The sequence below is a fragment of the Poromitra crassiceps genome (genome assembly GCF_964638095.1).
Source record: "Poromitra crassiceps genome assembly, chromosome: 10".
Classification (NCBI taxonomy): Eukaryota; Metazoa; Chordata; class Actinopteri; order Beryciformes; family Melamphaidae; genus Poromitra; species Poromitra crassiceps.
In genome coordinates, this window is record NC_139631.1 from 37197231 (window position 1) to 37220620 (window position 23390).

General features: G+C 42.0%; 1 protein-coding gene across 3 annotated transcripts; it reads right to left on the minus strand.

Annotated features, from left to right (window-relative positions):
* Window positions 1-318: 318 nt before the first annotated feature.
* LOC310783630 (eukaryotic translation initiation factor 4 gamma 1-like) lies at window positions 319-14523 on the minus strand. Of its 3 annotated transcripts, none has more exons than XM_083644535.1 (7): window positions 14424-14523; window positions 11199-12361; window positions 9049-9147; window positions 6982-7116; window positions 6649-6730; window positions 3159-3314; window positions 319-2151 (listed from the first exon to the last, which is right to left on the minus strand). In XM_083644535.1, the coding sequence occupies exons 2-7, from the start codon at window positions 12357-12359 to the stop codon at window positions 1970-1972; spliced, it is 1815 nt and encodes a 604-aa protein (XP_083500661.1). In that variant the 5' UTR covers window positions 12360-12361; window positions 14424-14523; the 3' UTR covers window positions 319-1969. The 3 variants fall into 3 exon arrangements, with proteins under 3 accessions (XP_083500661.1, XP_083500663.1, XP_083500662.1); XM_083644537.1 differs by having other exon boundaries at window positions 11199-11824; window positions 14424-14511; XM_083644536.1 differs by having other exon boundaries at window positions 11199-12375; window positions 14424-14467.
* Between the last annotated feature and the right edge of the window lie 8867 nt (window positions 14524-23390).

Consider the following 23390-nt stretch of genomic DNA (forward strand, 5'->3'; position numbering starts at 1 on the left):
ATTTCAATACTGATTTGGATGTCCAGGTGCCATCACGATGACTTTGCTGACTACTCCAATAACAACAATATTTGGGTTTCTATCCAAGGGTATCGCAAATTTTTGACGAATTTTCAGAAAGTCTGCAAAAGAAAATGAGAAATTACCGGTATGCGTGTTTCCATCCACTACTGTTATGAAGAGGAGGTTTCAACCAATTGATGTGATTTTTTTAAAGAATATTTTTTATTGCAAATCAAGGCACAGTTGTACATCGGTAAACAGTAAAGCAATCGTATTTTCATTTTTCCACAAGAACAACAATGATAACATGCAATTTGGAATGGACAGCTCTCCTTTCTCCCTTCCTTAACACCAACACATAAAAACAAACAAACAGAAAACAAAAAAACAAAGAAACAAAAACAAAACAAAACATAGAAACACACACACACACACACACTCTGACATCACAACGTGGTGAATGTTTTGTTTTGTTACAAAAAGAAAAATGTATATATATATATACTGTGTGTGTCACACAGAGTATATATACAGTATACCGGTATATACATGTGTGTGTGTGTGTGTGTGTGTATAATGCGTGGGATCCTGCACAAGGGGGGGTTTGTGGGAGACCAGCCGGGTGAATCACCCATCGTCCCTGACCTCGTCAAGGTAGGCCAGAGGCAGAACTCGCCATCTTCGGCTGACGGACATGCTCTCTGTTATACGGATGGAGAGACTCATTTCTAGCTGTTCAAATCAATCCAATCAAACCATCACAAAAGGGAAATGAACCCCGTTCTCTGAATAAATGTGAGGTAAAGAGAAAACATCTTGGAATCTTGGTTATGGAGAGTACACTGCTCTAGCATACCTCGATGAGGTTAGGGGTGACGGGTGACTCGCCTGGTTGGTTTCTCATGGACCCTTTGCGTGGGATCCCAGGCACAATATCGCTCACAAGCACATAAGCACCTTATGCGGCTGGTGATTACGAGCCACATACGTATCAAATGTCGATAATATATGTATGTTTTATTTTATTTTCCTGTGCCGGAGCATGTTCGTTTGTCTTGCCTGTTCATTGTTCAGAACATTTTAAAATAAAATATTGAAAAGAAAAGAAAAATCTGTTTCCACTGCACTTAGTCGCATTTACCTTTTATGGATACACCAACCTTTCCACCTCCCTCGAGCGTAAAAGCTTTTTTGCAATATTTCAAGGTCCTTTCGGATTTTGCATCGTAAAATGCGCATTAAACAGGTGGAAGGAAACCCAATGAAGTTTGTTTCTATTGTTGTGGCAAAGTTGTTTTTCCACTGCTGAGATGAGGTGTCGGAGAGAGAGCAATCCCTTCTGTCTGATCTGCTCCCCTGGGAACTCATTTACACACATTTAATATTCAAAACCTTACGGACCTTTCTAATCGTCAGGGTTGTCATGAATGTTTTCAGTAAATATTGACAAGATGAATGCCTAATTAATGTGTTTATCAGGTATCTGCATGGAGATGATGTACAGGCTACCTCTGGGGAGACAGAATCTGCCAACGTTTGTAGCCTACAAAGTGAAAAGCGAAAACTTGGACCTGAAGCCCTCAAAGGTTAAGGTTTTATATCATGTAAAAATAACGGCACTAGACAAGATCTTTTTACACACAAGTGCAGCTGGCTACAACAGAGAACAACAGAGATGCAGTAGTTTCCCCCAGTTTATCCTGTCATTCTGGTGTCGGTTGCAGTGTTGGTGTTATCCGGTAATTGTCTGTCTTTTTACTGGTCAAATCAATTAAAACCCGGCAGATTAAAATCTCTCCGGTCACCAAGTCCAGTGAAAACTGCATCGTATTAAAATAGGTTCAAATTAAATTTCCACACATTTACCTCTATTAAATAAACATATGTTTTTATGTTTTTTTTTGAGGCGGTCCCTCCCGGGCGGAGGGAGGAGGCGGTCCCCCCCGGGCGGAGGGAGGAGGCGGTCCTAGCTGTTGTCGGACTCGTCCTCGGCCTCGCGCAGCCAGGTGAAGAAGGCGGTGACGGACTTGAGGGCCATGCCCTTGCCCGTCTGCTCGGCGAGGTCTTTGCTGGACTCCCACTTGAAGAAGGCCTCCTCTTTGATCACGTCCTCGTCGTAGAGCGCGTCGAAGAACATCCGCAGCAGGTCTGGTGGAGGGAGGGGAGATGGGTAAATATACAAATGTGTGGTGTGAACAGGGTTCCCACACCTTAAAACATCAATTTCAAGGACTTTTTCAAGGACTTTCCAGGCCTAATTCCCCCAAATTCAAGGACGCAACACGGCATAGTTTGAGACACACTGAGAATTTTGTGTGAACGCTTCTCAACTGTGCTGTGTTACACGTTAAGTAAAAAAAAGATCAAAATCATTTATATTTCTATTCTTGCACAAAATACTATATCAATTCAAGCACTTTCACAATCTATGCCTATTTTCAAAAACATTCAAGGCCTTGATATTTGATCTTTCTGTAGATATTTGTACCTTGCAATAATAATAATAATCATAACAACTTTGATTTATATAGCGCCTTTCAAGGAACCCAAGGACGCTTTACAATAGTGAGACACACAATGACAAACAAATAAAACAGAACAAAGAGACAGAGTTGACTAGAGGCCAAAGGCTTTGTTGAACAGGTGAGTTTTGAGGGTGTTCTTGAAATTTGAATTCAAGGCTTAAAATGGCAATTCAAGACTAGCCTGGTTAAAACCATCCTGATCACGTCACCTCACATTCTGTTTCGCTCTTAGGTATCAGTCTGCATGGACGTCCAGCCGCTCGCATCAATTTCCATAAATTACAATGTAACCGGGCCAATCGGGGACTGCATCGTAGTTGATGACGTAACCGAGCCAATCACGGCCACCCCTTGCAAAACAGTAATGGCGTCTCCCGAAACAACGAGCGGTAATGTTAGCTGAAGGAGTTGCCTGTCAAGGCAAGTACTCCCGCCCACTGAAATCGCTGTGGGCAGCTGGAAGTCCAAATTCATCCGTCGAACAAAAGAGAATATGAGGTGACGATATGAGGATGGTTTTTACAAGGCGAATTCAAGACCAATTTCACGCCAAAGACAATAGTGTTCAGCCCTTGGGTCTAGTCTGGTGGTGTAGGAAAAAAACACAAAACTATTTTGTTGGCCACTCACTGGCAGGCTGCTCCATCTCCACCATCAGGGCCTGCAGGGCGTACAGTGCTTGCAGCTCCCTCTGGTGGTCGTCCTTCAGGTACTTCCGCAGCAGCTTGGCCCTCTTCTGGATCTGCTCACTGTCCACCTTGTATGGGGTCTGGGGTTGTATGGGGCCTACAGGGGGCACATATGAGTGCTTGTTAATGTGGGACCAATCCAGACAAGCTACACTGGGTGGTGTACACATTCTGAGACATGACAAACGAGTTGCTGCAACAAAGGTCCTCTAACTCCATGGCATATTTTCCTACTTGTCATTCAGATATTTAGATTAACATAATCTATTTCCATTAATACATTTCTACTTAACTTATCAGCAGTCACATCATCAATCCAAGGGAACCAGTTCTATATGACTGCCAGTTCCATTTCCGCTGACAGCCATTCATGTCCACACATGGGCATGAATGGCAGATTCCCTTGTATTTATTGATGATGTGACTGATGACAACAGCAGCAGGATGAATTCTGAAGTGTTTCGGGCAATATTATCTGCTCATATTCAGCCAAATGATTCAGAACTCATTGGACTATTGGATGATTATGTTAGTTAGCCTGTCCAATTAATTTTGGTTCCTTAACACGTTCACTGCCAACGACGTGTTAACACGTTTTCAGAATCCAGCTGTTGACTGCCAACGACGTGTTAACACGTCAAAAAAAATCGATTTTTTTTTTTTGACGGTGGGATGTGCATCTAACCCTTTTACATCTCTTATATAAGTATTGGACGTGTACAACATGTACAACCCATTCCACCGACCCACTAAGTGGCGACAAGGAAGGAGGAAGGCAAGCAAAAAGCAGTGTGACGAAGCCATTCTCATGAAAATGGATTGGCGAAAACGCTTTCGTTTTCGCGCTGATTGCTGGCAGTGCGGGATTGCAAATTTGCATAATAGATCACGGATGGAACACACTTTGAAACACGCAGCATAAATATGACCAGAATCGCAAAAGCTTGATCAAAGCTCTCAACCAAAACTCCAAGAAGCGAGCGAGTCCAACCAGACTTCCTCAAAGAGCGGCCGCTCAGACAGGCACAGCCGCACAGCAGCTGCAAAGCAGTGAGACTGGTGACAAGCTTGTGACACGGCCGCTGGCTGCAGCCAAGAGGAACGCCCACGGAGGGAGGAGTTGGAAGCAGAGGGGAGTTTCCTGCTGTTATGGAGGAAATTACTGTTCAAAACTATTGTTTAGGTCTTACTGATGCCAAAAATGAATGGTTAAAGTGACTGTTCTATCGAATTTCACAAAAAGCCGTTTATCTCTGAATAATTTTTCTGACGCTGAAACCATGCTAATGCTTACATAACTACTAACTCTACAAACTAACTCTTTTAGACAGAGAAAGCACACATTCTATTAGTTGTTTTGAGATATTGTGTGTTCACAAAATCTTAGCAGAAAAGAATCCTCGGCTCTTGTAAAATGAGCCAGAATCCTCAAAAAAAAAACTGGCAGAACCTACCTACAGCATTGAAAAAAGGGCTGGCAGTCAATGTGTTAAAATGTAATTTTGGTCCCTTAAAATGTAATGTAATTCCTACACCGTTCACCTGATTTGGATGTAAAGAAATACCCTCAAATTAAAGCTGGAAGTCTGCAGTTGAAGCACATCTTGATTGTTCCATTGTGGTGGTGTACAGAGCCAAAATGATGAAGATTGTGTCCAATGTCCAAATATATATACTGTATGGACCGAAAGTAACTGTATATATAAATAAATGATAAGGTATTGAATAGGGGTGTCACAATATATCGTCCCACGAAATTTCGCGATAGTAAAACGTCACGATATGTATCGTTGAGATGAAATCTCATATCGCAAAAAAAAAAAAAAAAAAAAAAAAACATTTTTTTTTTTTTTTTTTTTCCAAAAAATAGACTAAGAAACGTCTTTGTTTGTTGAAGTTCAATGTGTGGAAAGTAGTTCAGTTGAACAAGTCTCTGAAGAGACACATGAGAAGTTATACAGGAGAGAAACCATTCAATTGAGTTTCTGGCAAAACTGTTTACTTGACAGGAAAAACTGAAGATGCATAAAAAATAGATTAAGAAAAGTCTTGTTGTTTGAGTTTGAAGAAAAACTGAAGATGCATAATGAGAATTTATACTGCTGAGAAACCTTTTAGTTCAAAGTAAATCTAAGTGACGGTGTAACTCATTCTATTTCAAGATAAGCCTTATCTCCAATCTCATGTTTTTTCTAGTTGTTATTGTAATAACAATTTCCCACAACAGCATGTTTTGTATTTGTGCATTTCAAATAAAATACTACTTTTCCAGTCATATATTGTCATTATTCAAGTTAAAAAAAATATTGTTAAAATCGTATCGTATCGTATCGTTATCGTGAACCCAGTATCGTGATACGTATCGTATCGTGAACTGAGTGTATCGTGACACCCCTAGTATTGAATGAAGTAGCCCATTGGTATCAGTATCACTTTAAGGCAGTGTTTCTCAAACTTTTTCAGACCAAGGACCACTTAACCAATAAAAAAAAACTCGGGGACCACCTAACTCCCAAAATATCGCCAAAAACAATAAGCCTACTACTTCAACTGTAAATTACAAATTACAGGCTAATTCAATGACAAATGGCATTAAGGCTGTACAATTAATCACATTTTTGGCTTCCCACAATTATGAAAACAAGATAACCGATATAATATATATATGTACTGTATGTATATATATATATATATATATATATATATATATATATATTAGTTAGTCCATTGACTTTTTTTTTTTACATTTATTTTTCCTTTTCAGTTCAAATATAGCCTATTCAAAGTTCAAAGAAAGTTTTTTCAAGTTCAATGCACAATGTTGCCAAAGTCAAATAGGCTATCTGTTGCCATCTTAAAGTAGCATTCGGTTTTTGTGTTCAAATAAGTGTTAACTGGCTCTATATTCTGACAGCAATCACTGAAATAGTGTGTTTGGTAAGTAACTTGGAACTCCCAACCCCCACTGTAGGCCTACTCCGTCTCTCTCCTGTAGCCCTGCAGGCAGAATGGATGTATCTACGCAATCGGAAGTCGTAGAGACTCACGGGTGGCGGCATTGGATTCGGGGTGAAAAAATACACTAGTCCTTAACAGGCATTGTGATCGGACCTTCCGTTTCCCAGAAAATTTTAACATTTCTCTGATTGGATAGTGGGAGGTGTAAAAAAAGGAAAAAAATATAAATCTACTCACGGACCACTAGGGGGCGCCCGCGGACCACTGTTTGAGAAACACTCATTTAAGGGTACAGGTATAATGGTACTGGTATGGTATATTTTTCGTTGGTGTATCCCATGGCCATTTGCCCCCACAACGAGCCAGTTTGCCCACTGAGATGACCAAAGTTCTGTCCCATCTCCGACTGAGCACGAGTATTCACAGGGTTTTAGAGTGAGGATGAGGAGGGTGGATGATGAAGGCTGACTCACAGATGATGGCTGACTGGCAGACGCAGGTCATCAGCGCTCTGACAAACATGTTGGAGGAGGTCTGCTGCTCGTCTAGGTTGGCCTACACAGAGACAGATTCAGAACACTGGTGGCAATCGCAATCTTGGCAAGATTTAAAATTCAACTTTGGAGTGAGATCAGAAAAAAACTAACAGTAGAAAAGACAATGTTTGGTTTTGGAGGGGCTAAAACAATACATCTCCCTACCTCATGGGGTAGAATGTGAATGGGACCACATGGAGATGGTATGAAGATGAAATAATACGTTTGTGTGCCCCCAAACCCTTACGCCACACGAGCGGGAATGTGTACCTCGACCCAGTCAAAGATCCTCTGGTCGTCGGCCTTGTCCCGGATCAGTCTCTCCAGCTGCTTGGTCAGCTCCGCAGAGCTCAGCTCCTTCTTCTTGCTCTTCTCCGACTCATCGCCCAATGTGAACTCCACATTCTACCACAACACCAGAGACATACGTCAGGTTACCTCTCTATTCACTACTGTTTGTCATTTTCACAATGCAGGAATTTGAATAGGAATTTAGGTCTATTCCACTGTTACATTCATTGTAGAGCGACGTCGCTCTTACTGGATTGTATGAGTTTCAGCTAAGCCTAAAACATGAAATTTTAATGCAGATGTAAATATACATCCCAGTCGCCAGAATAAAATGTCAGCATTGTACACTTCTGGAATCCACGGATATGTAGAATATGAATATTTATGAAACAAAAGATGTTGCATATGACGTTTCCAGATAAGTGAATATTAATGTTATACACGTCAGAGAGAACGACTTTCTCATGTTGAAGTAGGTCGCTGCTGGTAGGGCCATATGATTTCCGCAAAGCGAGGAAAAAAAACAAAAACAAAAAAACAGACGGAATCATGGAATTTGGTCATACAAATCGAATCAACTGTAAAACATGGAATATAGCAGAATTTTCCATAAATGGTAAATGGTCTGCATTTATATAGCGCTTTTATCCAAAGCGCTTTACAATCAGTAGATAGTCTACATTCACCCATTCATACACCAATGGCAGCAGGCTACCACGCAGGGTGCCTACACACCATCGGGAGCAAGGAGGGTTGGGTGTCTTGCCCAAGGACACAACGACAGCAGCTGGGAGGGAGCGGGGATCGAGCCGTCAACCCTTGCGTCATTGGCCGACCCGCTCTACCTCCTGAGCTAAAGCCGCCCCCATAATTTGACTGAAATTGATAAAAAGTAGGCCTAATTATCAAAATCACAAGTAGACCTAATTATTGTAGTAACCTACATGATTGCATAATTGTAAAATAGGCCTAGAGAAATTATTCCGTTTTCGATTGGGGTGTTTTGAGAGGGGGGTCGGTCTTGCGCGGGACCCTTACGTCACCTCACAACTTGGTTTTCACTTTGAGAAACAAGTCGAAGACGCCGTCTGACTCCAAAGTCATAAACTAGAATGACCGCACGGCGGATATATCCCTCCGCCAACAAGTGAGCAGTCGACATCCATGTCTGTCCAGACTTTGCGTTTGAGCAAAATGTGAAGGAATTCCGTCAAGGCGTTACTGAGGTATGGCATTATCGAGCTTGAAAATGGCGTTCGTGAGGTCACAGTCACCTTGACCTTTGACCACCAAAATGTAATCAGTTAATCCTGGAGTCCAAGTGGACGTTTGAGGCAAATTTGATGAAATTCTGTCAAGGCGTTCCTCAGATATCGCGTTAATGAACATCGGACAGACGGACAACCCGAAACCATAATGCCTCCGGCCTGGCTATCGCCGGAACTATGTATATCGATCCTAACCCCTAAATTAAAATAAAAAAACGAATGGGAAAAAATAAAAATTTGGCAAAAAATAAAATGGATTTTATATGGCCCTACCTAAGGGAGTAGAGTAGGGGTAGGATTAGTTGACATTTAGCGCCCCCGTCGACCAAAACATAACTCCAACCAAGTTGCTTTAGTTGACTAAACCAAAACACGTTGTTTGTTGCCTAAACCTAACCAACGGCACGACATGAGTTTACTTTCGTTTTTAACGGCGGGGGAACGTAGCCGGGTGCATCTGTATGGTGTTATGATTGTAGATGTCAATGTTTTGTGTCAAATTTAGGTTGATATTGTAAATATCCCTGGTTTTCAGACACGTAAAATGCCAACATTTTATTCTGGCGATTGGGGTGAAATATAACATCCAAATCCTTCTTTATTTTAGCGAGAAATAAATTGCTCTTGTCAAGTAGAAAATATATACAGTATAATATATATATATACTAATATTAATACCCGGAGAGTTCGTTCTTTGATATAGTGAGAATATTAGAGGGGATTTCCTCGAAGGATCTGGTGAGTTGAGCAAGTGAGTGAGTGACCTCTGAACTCTCACCTTTTCTGTCACAAACTTGTTGACGTCCACATCCTCGGGAAGGAAGTCTTTCCAGCTGAGGCCGTCGTCCCTCCACATGGCGCCCACTTTGTTATGGCTCTGAAGAAAGAGACAAGAGATGGTTGTAGACATTAGATTGATTAAATATGTATTGATCAATACTACACTAGTTGTCAGAGAGAAGGACTTTGAATGTGACACTTTGTTCGGATTACACGTTTCCATGAATATATTAATATCGTCCTCCTGGGTTTCAGGAGACCTTTAGTGTCTTTATGTTCCAATTGTTATTCCAGAGGCTTTTCCACCCTGCCAAGAATAACAATAGTTCTAGGGGAAAAACTGAATACTTGTATTATATATATATATGGTGGTGAATATTTAACCATCAGTATGAAATACAGTTTAATTGTCGCTGTTACTGTTTAAAGTACTAATTCCCTACTATACATCTCGATGCAGAGTTGCAGTGAAAAGATACAGACAAGACAGGAGCGTGCGTTGTGTGTTATGTTACTTGGTGAAATCAGATCGTGCAGACAGAAAGGAGGTTGCATCAGAGCCAAAGCAGCAAAATGGAGTTTATTTATCCCAACTCTGTTTTGATCTTTGGTAGATAATTATTATTACATTATTATTTAAATTCATAATCTTGTTTCTTTGTATACCACTATGCTGAGCACATCTGCACTGTTTGTATATTTGAATGTTTTTGCAAAGAATGGCCAAAGTAGCATTTTTTTTTTAATTAATAGTTACTGGGATTTTTTTTTCTCCGCTGACGGAGTTTGTCTCAGTAGAGCTCTGTTGAAAAAACAAAGTAATCTTCAAATGTGCTGAAACAAGTGTGTTTAGTAGTTTTTCTGTTGTTTTATAAAAGGCAACATTAGAAAACCAGCAAGTGAACGTGTGTAAAATTATTTTAAATTACAGTGAATCCTCTGAGAAAAAACAATGATTAGTCTAATCTGTGTGATTGACCGGAGAGATGATCAGAGGGGTGGAGTTTTTACCACCATCATTAAGACAGGGACTGAAGAATGGGTAGAGATTCTCAGTGAAGGTGCAGCCAGTGAAGGAGTAGATAAGAGCTGCAGCATCTACGTCATGAAAGGAGACCAGACCCTCCTCATAATCCACAAACACCCCCACCTTCTGAGGCTTTGTCTTCAGAGAGAGGAGGACAGGAGGGCCAGCAAGAGCTACATACTCATTTCCATTCCTCAAACCTATAGTCCAGAAGCCATTCTGTGGTCTCAGTGTGATGTCTCCCTTCCTGTTGATCGACCCTCTGGCCACTCCCAGTGTTTCCCATACATAAAGGAATTTGTGGCGGGCCGCCACAATAATATTTTGACCGCCACAATAAGATGTTGACCAAAAAAAAAAAAAAAAAAAAAAAAAACATTTTTTACAGTGCACCTGAACGCAACATGCAAGATATCCGCTGAATAAGTGTCCAATAAATGTTCATGTCATTTGGCCAATACTTCTGTTACAGCATTTCAGTCTGGAATATGGAATATCTTTCATTAATCTATGATTTAGCTGCTAAATTGTCAAATACCGCCATCTGCTCGCTACCCAGGCACTTATGTATGTACTTAACCCAACTAACTTAACCTAACTAACTATCCGGTGTGCACAACACTGTCAGCCTAAACTCCGGCTGACACCCCAAAAACTTACAATCCGCTACAGAAAAATGTATATTGTTTGTTTATTAACTGGCCCCTCGCCTTCTATCATTTCACGAAAGTGGCAAAGCAAGTTGAGTATCCCTGACCTATAGGGAGAAATTTAGTTTGTCATTGTAAACCCACAGCACAGTAATGATGACATGTTCTTCATAGATCTAGCCTTTTAATTTTGCTCTTAAGCTTTCTCAAAGTACACCAAATTCATGCATTTTACTTTAAAATGTTTAAAAAAATCTTGCGGGGGGGCATGCCACCGCACCCCCCTAGGGGGTCTGCGGTCCCCCACCACAAATTCTCAAAATCCTGTGGGAAACACTGCACTCCTAAACCCCAGATAGTCTTTCCTTTAACCTGAACCTCGTAGTAAGACCTTCCTGAAGAGACACAGGCACAAGGAGCAAATCTCTCTGGGTTGTCAGGGAGATTATTCCATACATCACCATGATTTACTTGTTTTCCATCATCAGACAGGATGAGCCTGGCGTGTGCTGTCTCAGGATCCAGAGTCACATCCACTGCATACTGCTGGACCCTCGTCAGCTCACTCTTCAGCTCAACATCATCACACAGCTTCTCCATCTCCTTCCTGAGCTTCTCCACAGCTCTCCTCACAGTCCCATGATATGATGAGCAATGGACACTGACCTCTGTCCAGTCCTTGGTGTGTGGAGGAGTGTTGAGGGATGGGAAGCTCTGGAGGAGGTGGAGGTGGTCTTCCGAGTGTGTGAGCTGCTCCACCTCAGCGCTTCTCTTCATCAGATCAGAGATCTCCTGTTCCAGCTCTTTGATGAAGCCTTCAGCCTGTTTCTCTGTTGTTTTCTGCTTATCTTCAATCATCTCTATAAGCTCAGCCTGGCCTCTCTGCGCAGACTGCATGAGAGCAGTGAAGACCTGCATACTGTCTGCTATCTCTCTGTCTGCATCTTCCTTGCTGAGCTCTACTGACTGTTTGATCTCCTGAATCTTCAGTCGTCTCTCCTGGACCATCTGCTGAATTTCAGCCTCTGTCTTCCCCAGCTCAGCTTTCTTTCCATCATATTCTTCTTTCAGAGGAACAATTTGATGTGGCTTGTGGTCTGAAACAGTGCAGAGCACACACACACACATCTGGTCAGTCTTGCAGAACAGCTCCAGTGGTTTCTCATGCTCTTTACACATCCTCTCTTCCAGGTTCTCCACAGGATTGATCAGCTTGTGTGTTTTCAGGCCTGTGATTCTCTGATGAGGCTCCAGGTGAGTCTCACAGTAGGAGGCCAGACACACCAGGCAGGACTTCAGGGCCTTCAGTTTGGGCCCAGTGCAGAAATCACAGGGAACTTCTCCTGGTTTGACACATGGTTGGTCTGGGCAGCTGCTCGCTTTCATCTGAGCTGACTTTTTGAACTGAGCAGCCATCTCAGATATGAAAGTATTGACCCGCAGCTGAGGTCTTATGTTGAAAACCTCTTTACAAATGGGACACTGGCACTGGACACTAACATCCCAGTGTTGTGTGATGCAGTTTTTGCAGAAGTTGTGTCCACATGGTGTGGAGACTGGATCACTTAACACATCCAGACAGATGGAGCACAGGAACTGCTCTTCAGAGAGGAGACAGCTGGCAGCAGACATATCTAAGACACGGAGACTGAAAGTGAAAGTGTGAAATAACAATCCTGTAACACAATTCTTGAATGTTCATTTTAGCCAATATCAAAGTTATATTATTGTAATATTATCAACTCAATTTTTTGAGTTATGTGGTTAAATTGCAATTCACTGGAAACTTTATTTGACAAGTAGTGCAAAATGAAAACAAGGAAACATCCAGTAGCAGTGCAGGGTGTTTTTCAGTCAGTATTGAGTATACCCACTTCCAAATCCCCTCTATAGCAGTGGTGACCAATTTGGGCCCCCCGCAGGCTCTGTTTGTTTTGGCCCACCACGGATTTGGGAGGGGGGAAAAAAGATTATTTATTTATTTATTTTTTATATCCCCCCCCCCCCCCCCCCCCCCCGCTTTTTTATCCCATTTTTTATCCCCCATTAGTGCTAACTTAATTTATTTATCCTGGTTGCTACTCCACCCTCTGCCGATCTGGGGAGAGCCGAAATTGGCTCCATGCTTCCTCCGAGACATGGGCAGTTAGCCAGCCGCTTCTTTTCACCTGACAGAGGAAGCTTCACTGGTAGGACATAGCACGTGGGAGGTTATTAGCAACCAGGATATTGCATGTTTTTGGCAAATTGTCATGGCAAATTGTTTACAAAAGATGGACAATAAAGCTGATTTTCAAAGTACCTTGAGGATTTTTCAAGTTGTGAATTAAGTCAAATTTCTCTCTTGATTACAAAGGTGGAAAATACAACTGTTTTTAACGGGGTGTTTACTGATTAAATGTTTAAGCTCCCCACAAATGCAGATGTTTTTTTAAATATATATAACCAATTGCAAATTATTACAATTACCAAACAGATAAAAAGTAGATTATTATATTGAAATGTTATTTTAGATTTAGAATGTTAATTTTCTATAAAACACAATACATTTTAATGTAATTCCACAACGTTTATTTTTGGCCGTCGGCCCTCCACCCAGATTGAGTTTTGGCCCTTCATGGGAAAGAATTTGGGCACCCCTGCTCTATAGCCTATATCAGTGGTTCCCAACCTTTTTTGTGTTATGTACCCCTTGAGCTGTTTTACCATGCCAATAGTACCCCTCACTCATGCATGTCGATAATTCTCCTAAATTTGTTATATTAAACTTATATTAAACTTTTAGATGACCTCTCTAACACATCTCATTATTAAAATAATTTTAATTACTCATCTTTAATACAATTCTGACAGTTTTCAATTGGAAAAAGTAATCAGTTTTTATCATTTTGGAAATACATTGTAATCCCCAATCTTTCCAAGTACCCCCTGCAAGCTGAAGTACCCCTAGGGGTACACGTACCCCTGGTTGGGAATCACTGGCCTAGTAGTGTAACTAGTGCCACCTAGCAGGGCAGGGGGAGTGAAGGAATAATATTTAGCTACTGTATCTGTTGTTTACTAGGCTAAACTAAATATTAGCGTTAGCTAAATAATTTGCAGTGGTGCAGCCTATCATATCTTTGAGTTAAACTGTCATTTAAAAAGTCTCCTATAGACAGCCATCAGTCCTGTAACTTCTGAAGACATGCACTGATCTGTTTAACAGAGAGCCAAATGGAGGCAGGTGTTACAGATTAGAGGAGACAGACCAGCATAGCTCATCTGTCTCAATGTGCACAAATTATTCAAGCTAAAATAGTGAATTCCTGGTTTTGTTCATGTTGTTGAGGCCATGAGAGTGATGCTCATCTCCTAATGACATCCCTGTGATAAGGAGCTATGTAGCCTATGTCAGAGAGCCATGTTATCTGAAATGACAAACACGCTATGATGATTAGGCTACTTCCTGAAGTCAAGCCGTAAAAGTTAAGTGACAATGTGCAAATAATTAGGCTATTACTGTCCCATTTGTGGGTGAACTAAATATACAAGAGTAGTCTTACATGTCACTGTGTAACACATGGTGTTTATCTGCTGTATGGCGCTTATAAATAACACTTCTCCAGGCACCACTACACGAGTGGAAACATCCACCTGGATACAGCTCTTTTGTCACTGCTCTGTTTAAACACTAATATTATCTACTGTACTCACCTGTGTACGTAAGACTCCGCTGTATTGTTTGAACGGCCCGGCGAACTTCGATTTATTTGTAGTGTTGTTGCTCTGAGTTAGCATGATAGTTTCACTTCAGCTGTAACCTCGCGTGAAACCAGTGTTGCCCCGCCTCTTATAGTGCCAAAGTCACACCCCTTTCCGGGTTAGGCATACGAACCAAGGGATTTCATTATTTATTTTTATTTCGTTTTACTTGGTCAAACGTCAAACCAAACGATTCAGCTATATTTAGAATCAGTAGAGACAATAAAACATTTCACTCAGACCAAAACTTAGAAATAGGCTAACCCCCCCCCCCCCATTCTTTTTGTTTCAAATGTTATGTCTATTATATGGAAAAAAGAATGGTGGATGAAATCCCTTGGTTCGTAGGGGGCGTGACTTTGGCAGTCTGGGCACCTTCCACCCCGCTTTTTGTCATGGGACGTAAATCACGGAACCAGAATGAACACCGGAAGGCAGTGCGCCAAAAAACGCCTTTGTTGCTGTTAGCTTGACATCTCTTCCCTCGATTAATTGTCTGATGCAAAGCTTCTGTATTGGCTTAGTCTGGGCACCTTCCACCCCGCTTTTTGTCATGGGGGCGTAAACCCCGGACCCAGAATTAACACCGGATGGCAATGCGCCTAACAACGTCTTTGTTGCCGTTAGCTTGACGCGGTGATGTTACCTAAACTAGAGTCTGAGCAAAACAAAGCTAGCGTTACATAAAACAAAACGTTTATGCAATATGGCATCTCCGCCACCACCGCCTGACACACCGGTCAAAACGGTGAAAGAGGATTCTGATACTTGGGTCAAATTGTCAAGTTAACGTGAAAGTTGACGAGCTAGAAACGCTGCCATCCGGTCTAGGGCGGGCTCTAGGCGGGAACCAGTAGGGTGACAAAATCAATTGTGGGCGGGAGCCAGGCTCTTTCTCGCCGAGAAGAGCCTGGTGAGGCGAGGTTAGTATTGGCTTAAAAGATGTGAGATTGTGAATCCGCAATGTTTCTAAAATAACTTCTTCAAAAACTTCGTTCGGTACGACTTCGTTCGGTACGACACTGCTGTCTGCCACGCCATCACCCACCACACATCCATGCCATTGTAAACACATCTACAGTATTAAAGTTTCTTGGTACATCAAATGGATTACCAGGCGCCACTGTTCAATTCGGCATATACATGATCTGCAAGTGAATAAAATGTCAATCCTAGACGTGGGCTGCCTATTTATCCTGCAGTCTTCTTCTGTTAAAACTGCATGGTCTTTGAATGGAGTTTGGTTACACGACAGTTTGGTAATCGAGACACAACGGAAGATTCGCTGAATCTGTTTCCATTGCTTTATGGGAAAGGAGTCTGTCTGTGGTACAACTCTGCTCAGTTAATAGCAGACACCAGCTGATCCAATTTAAAGTCACTCACCGTCTTCACTGTTCCAAGCATAAATGACCCAGAATCTTCCCTTCTGTCTCACTAATGTGACAGGTGTCAAGTGTCAGAGGGCACACTATCTCATGCCTTCTGGTTCTGCCCTTCATTAACGGGATTCTGGGGCAAAATATTTGACTGGTAGGCTACTCTAAGGCCTACAAAATAACCATTCAGCCGGAGGTGCAACAGTCTCTGACACAGGGGTCAACTGTTGCAAAAAAAATCATTTTGAAGGAATGGAAGTCCTCCTCTTCACCTTCTTTTTAACTGTTGTTGACGGACATGACCTCTGTTATACGGAGGGAGAGACTTAGGTTCCTGAGGACCAATTCACTTCAAAAGTTTTCAACCATTTGCGACCCGTTTCTAGCATACCTCAATGAGGTTAGGGGTGACGGGTGACTCGCCTGGTTGGTTTCTCATGGACCCTTTGCGTGGGATCCCAGGCACAATATCGCTCACAAGCACATAAGCACCTTATGCGGCTGGTGATTACGAGCCACATAGGTATCAAATGTCGATAATGTATGTTTTATTTTATTTTCCTGTGCTGGAGCATGTTTGTTTGTCTTGCCTGTTCATTGTTCAGAACATTTTAAAATAAAATATTGAAAAGAAAAGAAAAATCTGTTTCCACTGCACTTAGTCGCATTTACCTTTTATGGATACACCAACCTTTCCACCTCCCTCGAGCGTAAAATCTTTTTTGCAATATTTCAAGGTCCTTTCGGATTTTGCATCGTAAAATGCGCATTAAACAGGTGGAAGGAAACCCAATGAAGTTTGTTTCTATTGTTGTGGCAAAGTTGTTTTTCCACTGCTGTGATGAGGTGTCGGAGAGAGAGAAATCCCTTCTGTCTGATCTGCTCCCCTGGGAACTCATTTACACACATTTAATATTCAAACCCTTACGGGCCTTTCTAATCGTCAGGGTTGTCATGAATGTTTTCAGTAAATATTGACAAGATGAATGCCTAATTAATGTGTTTATCAGGTATCTGCATGGAGATGATGTACAGGCTACCTCTGGGGAGACAGAATCTGCCAACGTTTGTAGCCTACAAAGTGAAAAGCGAAAACTTGGACCTGAAGCCCTCAAAGGTTAAGGTTTTATATCATGTAAAAATAACGGCACTAGACAAGATCTTTTTACACACAAGTGCAGCTGGCTACAACAGAGAACAACAGAGATGCAGTAGTTTCCCCCAGTTTATCCTGTCATTCTGGTGTCGGTTGCAGTGTTGGTGTTATCTGATAATTGTCTGTCTTTTCTCTCCGGTCACCAAGTCCAGTGAAAACTGCATCGTATTAAAATAGGTTCAAATAAAATTTTCACACATTTACTTCTATTAAATAAACATCATATGTTTTTATGATGTGTAGGTTATAGCCTACAGTTAATGAACGAGACAACGGATACATTTAAAATGAGGAAGCACGCGATCGGATTGAATGCAGCTGTGCGCCTCTCGTCACCAGGCCTACCGCGCCTGTGACAAGCAGAGACGAGCAAGAGAGATGAGACATGACCAAACGATGAACTGATTAGATTTTGGTGGTCAAAGGTCAAAGTTCAAGGTCATTGTGACCTCACGACTGTCATTTTCATGCTCGTTAAGACAATATCTCAGGAACGAGTTCATGGAATTTCTTAAAATTTGGCTCAAACGTCCACTTGGACTCAAGGATGAACTCATTCGATTTTGGTGGTCAGAGGTCAAAGTTCAAGGTCAATGTGACCTCACGAGTGCCCATTTAATACTCGTTAACACGATATCTCAAGAACACCTTGATGGAATCTCTTCAAATTGAGCTCAAACATCAACTTGGACTCAATGCTGAACTGATTAGATTTTGGTAGTCAAAGGTCAAAGTTCAAGGTCACTGTGACCTCACGGCCGACAATTTCATGCTCGTTAACGCAATATCTCAGGAACGCCTTGACAGAATTCCTTCAAATTTTGCTCAGACATCAACTTGGACTCAAGGATAAACTGATTCGATTTTGGTAGACAAAGGTCAAAGTTCAAGGTCACTGTGACCGCCTGGTAAAGGGGGTCCATATAGGGTTAGGAAAGTCGTAGAAAGCTGGGATTCGAGTGGTGGGTAGGGGGAGTGGGTAGGGTATGTGGGTGGTGGGAGGGGGCATGGTGAGGGAAAGGGGTGGAGCTAGGGAAAATGGGCCATAGCTAGGAATAGGAAAGTCGCACAGGGTCGGGGTTCTGAGGGGTGACTAGAGAGAGTGGCTAGAGGGTTGTGGCTGGTGGGACAGGGGTTGGGGGTCAAGGAAGGGGCGGGGCTGGGGAAAAGGGGCTGTAGCTAGCGATAAGAAGGTCGTAGAGAGTCAGGATTCAAGGGGTGGGTTGGGGGAATCTGGTTGGGGGATGTGGGTGGTGGGATGGGGGCATGATCAGTAAGGGGCGGGGCTAGGGATAGGAAGGTCGTAGAGAGTCAGGGTCCGAGGGGTGGGTAGAGGGAGTGGATAGGTTGATCTTCTGGCCCTTTTCATAGCAACCATTTTGAGGTGGTAAAACAGGAAGTAAAGCAATAACATGAATGAGGGCCCTGGCACTGGAAAACCTAAATGGAATGAAACCATCATTAATCCTATTGGTTACACCTAAGCCCTTTTCCCACATGCGCTTTGTACCGCAAAATGACCGGAACGTGGTCTAATGCCTGCATGTGAGAAAGGCGCCGTGCCGGTATAAGCGCGACCCCGTCGTCCCCGACATTTCACCAGTTTCGAGCCAGTCAGAAGAGCGGTATGCTCTTAAGGGGACGCAAGTGGAAACGGGTCCAGTCATTTTCCGCGACAGCGGTCCTTCAATCATGGGCGAGGAGTAGCCTACACACGTTGCTTAATGTTCCAGCGGGCATAATCTAATCATTCGCGCACATTAAAGCAAACTGGCGAAATGATCTTGTGATAGTCTAATAAGAGCAGTATGTCAGCTTGCTGATTTCCGAAGGCAACCCCGGACACATCAAACGAAGCCAGTCTGTAAAAAGTGCTTCAACGCGACGCAGGTGAACGGATAAACATCGAACCAGCAACTATTTCTCTCAGACACGGATCCCAACTTCTTCAAAGTGCATCATCTAATCATTCGCGCACATCAAAGCAAACTACTTCCACATTTCGCTTCGTGCATTTGCTTTCTCTACATACATACAAGCGTTGAGCAGCTTGCAAGCCTTTCTCGCTGTGTCTGTCCGTGGCTGCTGCTCTCGAGCAGAGAGGGGAGGGGGTAAATCGGCTGTGTTTATTACGCTGGCGGCTTGACGCTGCTCTTAAGTCAAACGAGTGTGATTTATTGTGTGACAACTGACAAGCGAACTTATTTCGAGTGTTGCCGATCTCCCAAATAAGTTCCCCCTCCCCCCGCCCCCCCAACATACAGGCAAATTCGCTGATAGATTCCCACATGCGCGAGCCGAAGTGTGAAGGGAAATGGGAAGGGAAAAATATTGACTTACAGGTAATTTTCCGGTACGCATGTGGGAAAACGGCTCTACATTACTTTCTGCTTTACCACCTCAAAACGGTTGCTGTGAAAAGGGTCTATTGGGATGGATACACGGATGAGACATGTTGGCAAAACAATTTCATTGCAGATTTTGTAATAAACCGGCCTCATCTTTTAAAGCCCTCATTTTTAGGAAAGGTTATGGTAGGAGGAGGAAATTGCATTTTCAGCATTAGAGGAATGTAAACGCCAGATGGGCTTTAATAAGCACACTATTATGGTGTGTGGTGTTTATCATTTTTTACAAAGTAAAGTACATGTCTACTGCAACAGTTAAACAAACAATCTACATCTTCTTACAGGGGCACTCTGCCCCTGTTTCAAAGTATCCAAGAACTGTCTCAAAGTATCCAAGAACTGTGTCAAAGTATCCAAGAAGCTCTGCTTTTCTCTTTACTTATATACTGTTGTCCTGCTGAGCTTTCTTCTGCCACATTTTTGTATTTTTCCATTTATCATTTCTTGCCTTTATGTGATAGTTCAGCAGAGATTGACAGGACAGTGAGGCTAGAGAGAGGGGGACAACCTGCCCCCCCCCCCCCCCCCCCGCCCTCCCAGCAACAAGTTTTCCTGTACCTCACTGTCATTGGTGGCTGGACTGTCGTGGGGAAGTGTGACGTGAATGGTATTTTATTTTTATAAGAGTCGCCTTGGTTTGCTCAACACTTCGACTATTAACTCTCAACCATGAAGGTAAAGATATTTCATTATCATAATATTGCTGTAACATAGTCATAACTAGTTTAATATGTTTAGTAGGCCTGAATAGAGACAGAAGTAGAAGTCTTGCCTCTGTATAGCTGAAGTTTCCTTTATTCAAAAACATGGAATTATTATTATTATTATTATTATTATTATTATTATTATTATTACTATTATTATTATTATTATTATTATTATTATTATTATTATTATTATTAGTATTATTATTATTAGTATTATTATTAGTAGTATTATAGGGTTAGAGTTGGTTAGGGATAGGTATAGCATTAGGTTTAGCTAATTGACCACTATTAATGTATTACATTATGAATGCTATTGTCTTTGTGGAAAGCTATATTATATAGTAGTAATAGTAATACTCCAATAGGATACTTTTTTTTTTTTTTTTTTTTTTAGTGGTCTTTACACAATTGCTGAATCTGAGTTTTGGTTTTTGAAGCGAGTTTTACCAAAATGATATGATGTTCCATGTGCTGTTTTTTGTTTGATGTTGTTTTTCCAATGTTGTACATGTATCATGTACTCATAATGATTATTGGAGCATGTCAGACTAGACATCTCTGTGAGAATGGACAATAAAGTATTATCTAGGGCTGTCCTCTAAAAGTCGAATAGTCGAATCATCAGTCGAAAGACGCAGATTCCTCAAATCGAGCAGTATATTTTTTCCATTTAAATTCCAATCTTAATTTCATTTGTTAATTAATTGTTGTTTAGATTTATTTACAGTATAGGCCTATCAGTTTTTTGAGAAAGAGGCTAAAGGACTGTATAGCCTAGGCATTGGAGATGTCATTTCAAAGCAGTGGCAATGTCTTGTTTTATATTGTTTCATTTGTGCATGTTTTAATGTTTAAAAGGCGAAATAAAAAAATAGGCTATAAGAGCTTAATTTAAAAAATAAATAAATGTCTCCTGCCTGAGACAAATACATGATCCAATAGATTGACTTCGGCAATTCAAATCTTGCATGATCATTACAGTCTCTTATTGATTTTTAAATACTCAAAATATGTCCCCATCACTCTGTTGCATTGACTGTCAATGTGTCTGAAATTATTACTGGAGATATAAAAAGAAAAAATCATAGAATAGTCAAATATTCGTATTGGACAGTCGAATTCGATTCGATGGGCAGAATTCTGAGTCGAGGACAGCCCTAGTATTATCTGATCTGATCTGATCTTATCTTGTTTTAGGTCTGAGAGTGGCTGTGTAGAAACCTGGTAAGTGAGTGGCTTTATCAAGTGGGCTCCTACATCCAAAATGTTTGTTGAACCAACATTATTTGTTGGTTTATTCAACACCTCCAGAAAAAAGGCATGGTTATTCTGTTTTGATTGAGTAAAACATGAGGTGGTGTGCTTGTGTGTTTGTACTCTATAGCTGCCTTTACACACACACACACACAGTATACAGTTAGTTAGGCCCATATATATTTGGACATTGCTTGGACACAATCTTCATCTTTTTGACTCTGTACAGCAGTGGTTCCCAACCTTTTTTGTGTTATGTACCCCTTGAGCTGTTTTACCATGCCAATAGTACCCCTCACTCATGCATGTCGATAATTCTCCTAAATTTGTTATATTCAACTTATATTAAACTTTTAGATGACCTCTCTAACACATCTCATTATTAAAATAATTTTAATGACTCATCTTTAATACAATTCTGACAGTTTTCAATTGGAAAAAGTAATCAGTTTTTATCATTTTGGAAATACATTGTAATCCCCAATCTTTCCAAGTACCCCCTGCAAGCTGCTGAAGTACCCCTAGGGGTACACGTACCCCTGGTTGGGAATCACTGCAGTACAGTACAACACCACAATCGACAAAACAATCAAGGTGTGCTTTAACTGCAGATTTCCACCTTTAATTTGAGGGTATTTACATACAAATCAGGTCAACGGTGTAACAATTACATTATTAAGGGACCAAAATTGATAGGACATTTTGATAGGACAGTATGTAGACAGGAGGGCAGGGAGAGAGAGAGAGAGAGAGGATATGCAGCAAATGACCGTAGGTCAGATTTGAACCTGGGTCGCTGCATGAAGGACTAAGCCTTAATGGTTTAAAGTAATTGGACAAATGAACATCATCATAAGCACCGTCCAGTGCTGAAGCATTTGGCTGAATAATGTAAGGGATAATCAATGACTATAGGTGTGTGCGTTAAACGATTTTAATGCATGACGTGGAGACAAGGAACCGCCTGATGCAGCATGCGGGGAAGGGGGGGTTGGTTGCCTCTGCTGTCTTGTTTTGGCGCTCTGCTCTGGGTCTCCTGAGCGGCTGTCTTAGTTGGACTCGTCACGCTTGTCTTCTGAGACAGGGGCAGGGTTAACGTTATGGTTCTGAAGAGGATGGGGGTGTGAGTGGTTCTGCTTGACTTATGGCACTACTTCAGCAAATCTTGTGTCACATCAGGGCCTCAGCAAGCAAATGGATACCAATAGAAATATAATGATCACGGTTATGTGATCACAGGTGGAGCTTATTGGCTGGTGGTCTAGTCCCAGACTTCCCTCCCTGCCGGGAGAGAAGTCTGGCTGCATGGAAACAGGCTGCTGGCGTAAGCTCTGTTATTGGTGGAGACCATTTCAGTCGCTCCCTGCAAGCTCTGCCATTGGCTCCGACCCGCTCTGACTGACCGGCGTGACCATATATGGATTTCCTTTCCACTCCCTCTGTCCATTTCAAATGCCTCTCTGCCGCTGTGCGTCGTGTCGAATCTGTCGATCTCAAATGCCTGAGCCGCTGTGAAACAACGTGAACAATGCTAGCTCGTTGCTATACGCTGAAAACAATTGGATCCCCCGTTGTAGGGAGAGAGTTTGGTAAGCGAGACTAGGTTAAACCAAACAGAGCATTTTTTCCCGCCCGCAAGTCCAGAGTGGAGATCTACGATCATATTCAGCCAGACAGTGAGATGGAGATTTACAATGGTGAGCTGCTTTTTTTTTCTTTTTCCTACGACTGGGGGGGGCCTGGCCCCCCTGGCCCCCCCATTAACTCCGCCCATGCGTGCATGCACATTTCAGTGTGAGATCCGCCTCCAGGACTGAACTAGGCAACACACTGATGGGCAGGTTGTTCCACAATTATATCGCACTACATGTAGAACCTAGACTGTTTCCACTGTCAGTTGTATCAGCATTGCACTGTCCAAATAAAGTGGACGCAAAATGAACCTCTTTCTCTGTGTCTCTTTCAGATGCAGTGTGCGCTGTGGTGACAGACAGGCTTGTCTGTGAGCAGCCAGC

Bases quoted from the DNA above. Each gene is read 5' to 3' on its own strand.
- LOC310783630 (XM_083644535.1), bottom strand. From the start codon at position 12,359: ATGTCTGCTGCCAGCTGTCTCCTCTCTGAAGAGCAGTTCCTGTGCTCC. The intron at 7,117-9,048 runs GTGAGAGTTCAG...GTGTTGTGGTAG, and splicing joins ACAAGTTTGTGACAGAAAAG to AATGTGGAGTTCACATTGGG. The intron at 3,315-6,648 runs GTGAGTCAGCCT...TGCCCCCTGTAG, and splicing joins CTGCCAGTCAGCCATCATCT to GCCCCATACAACCCCAGACC.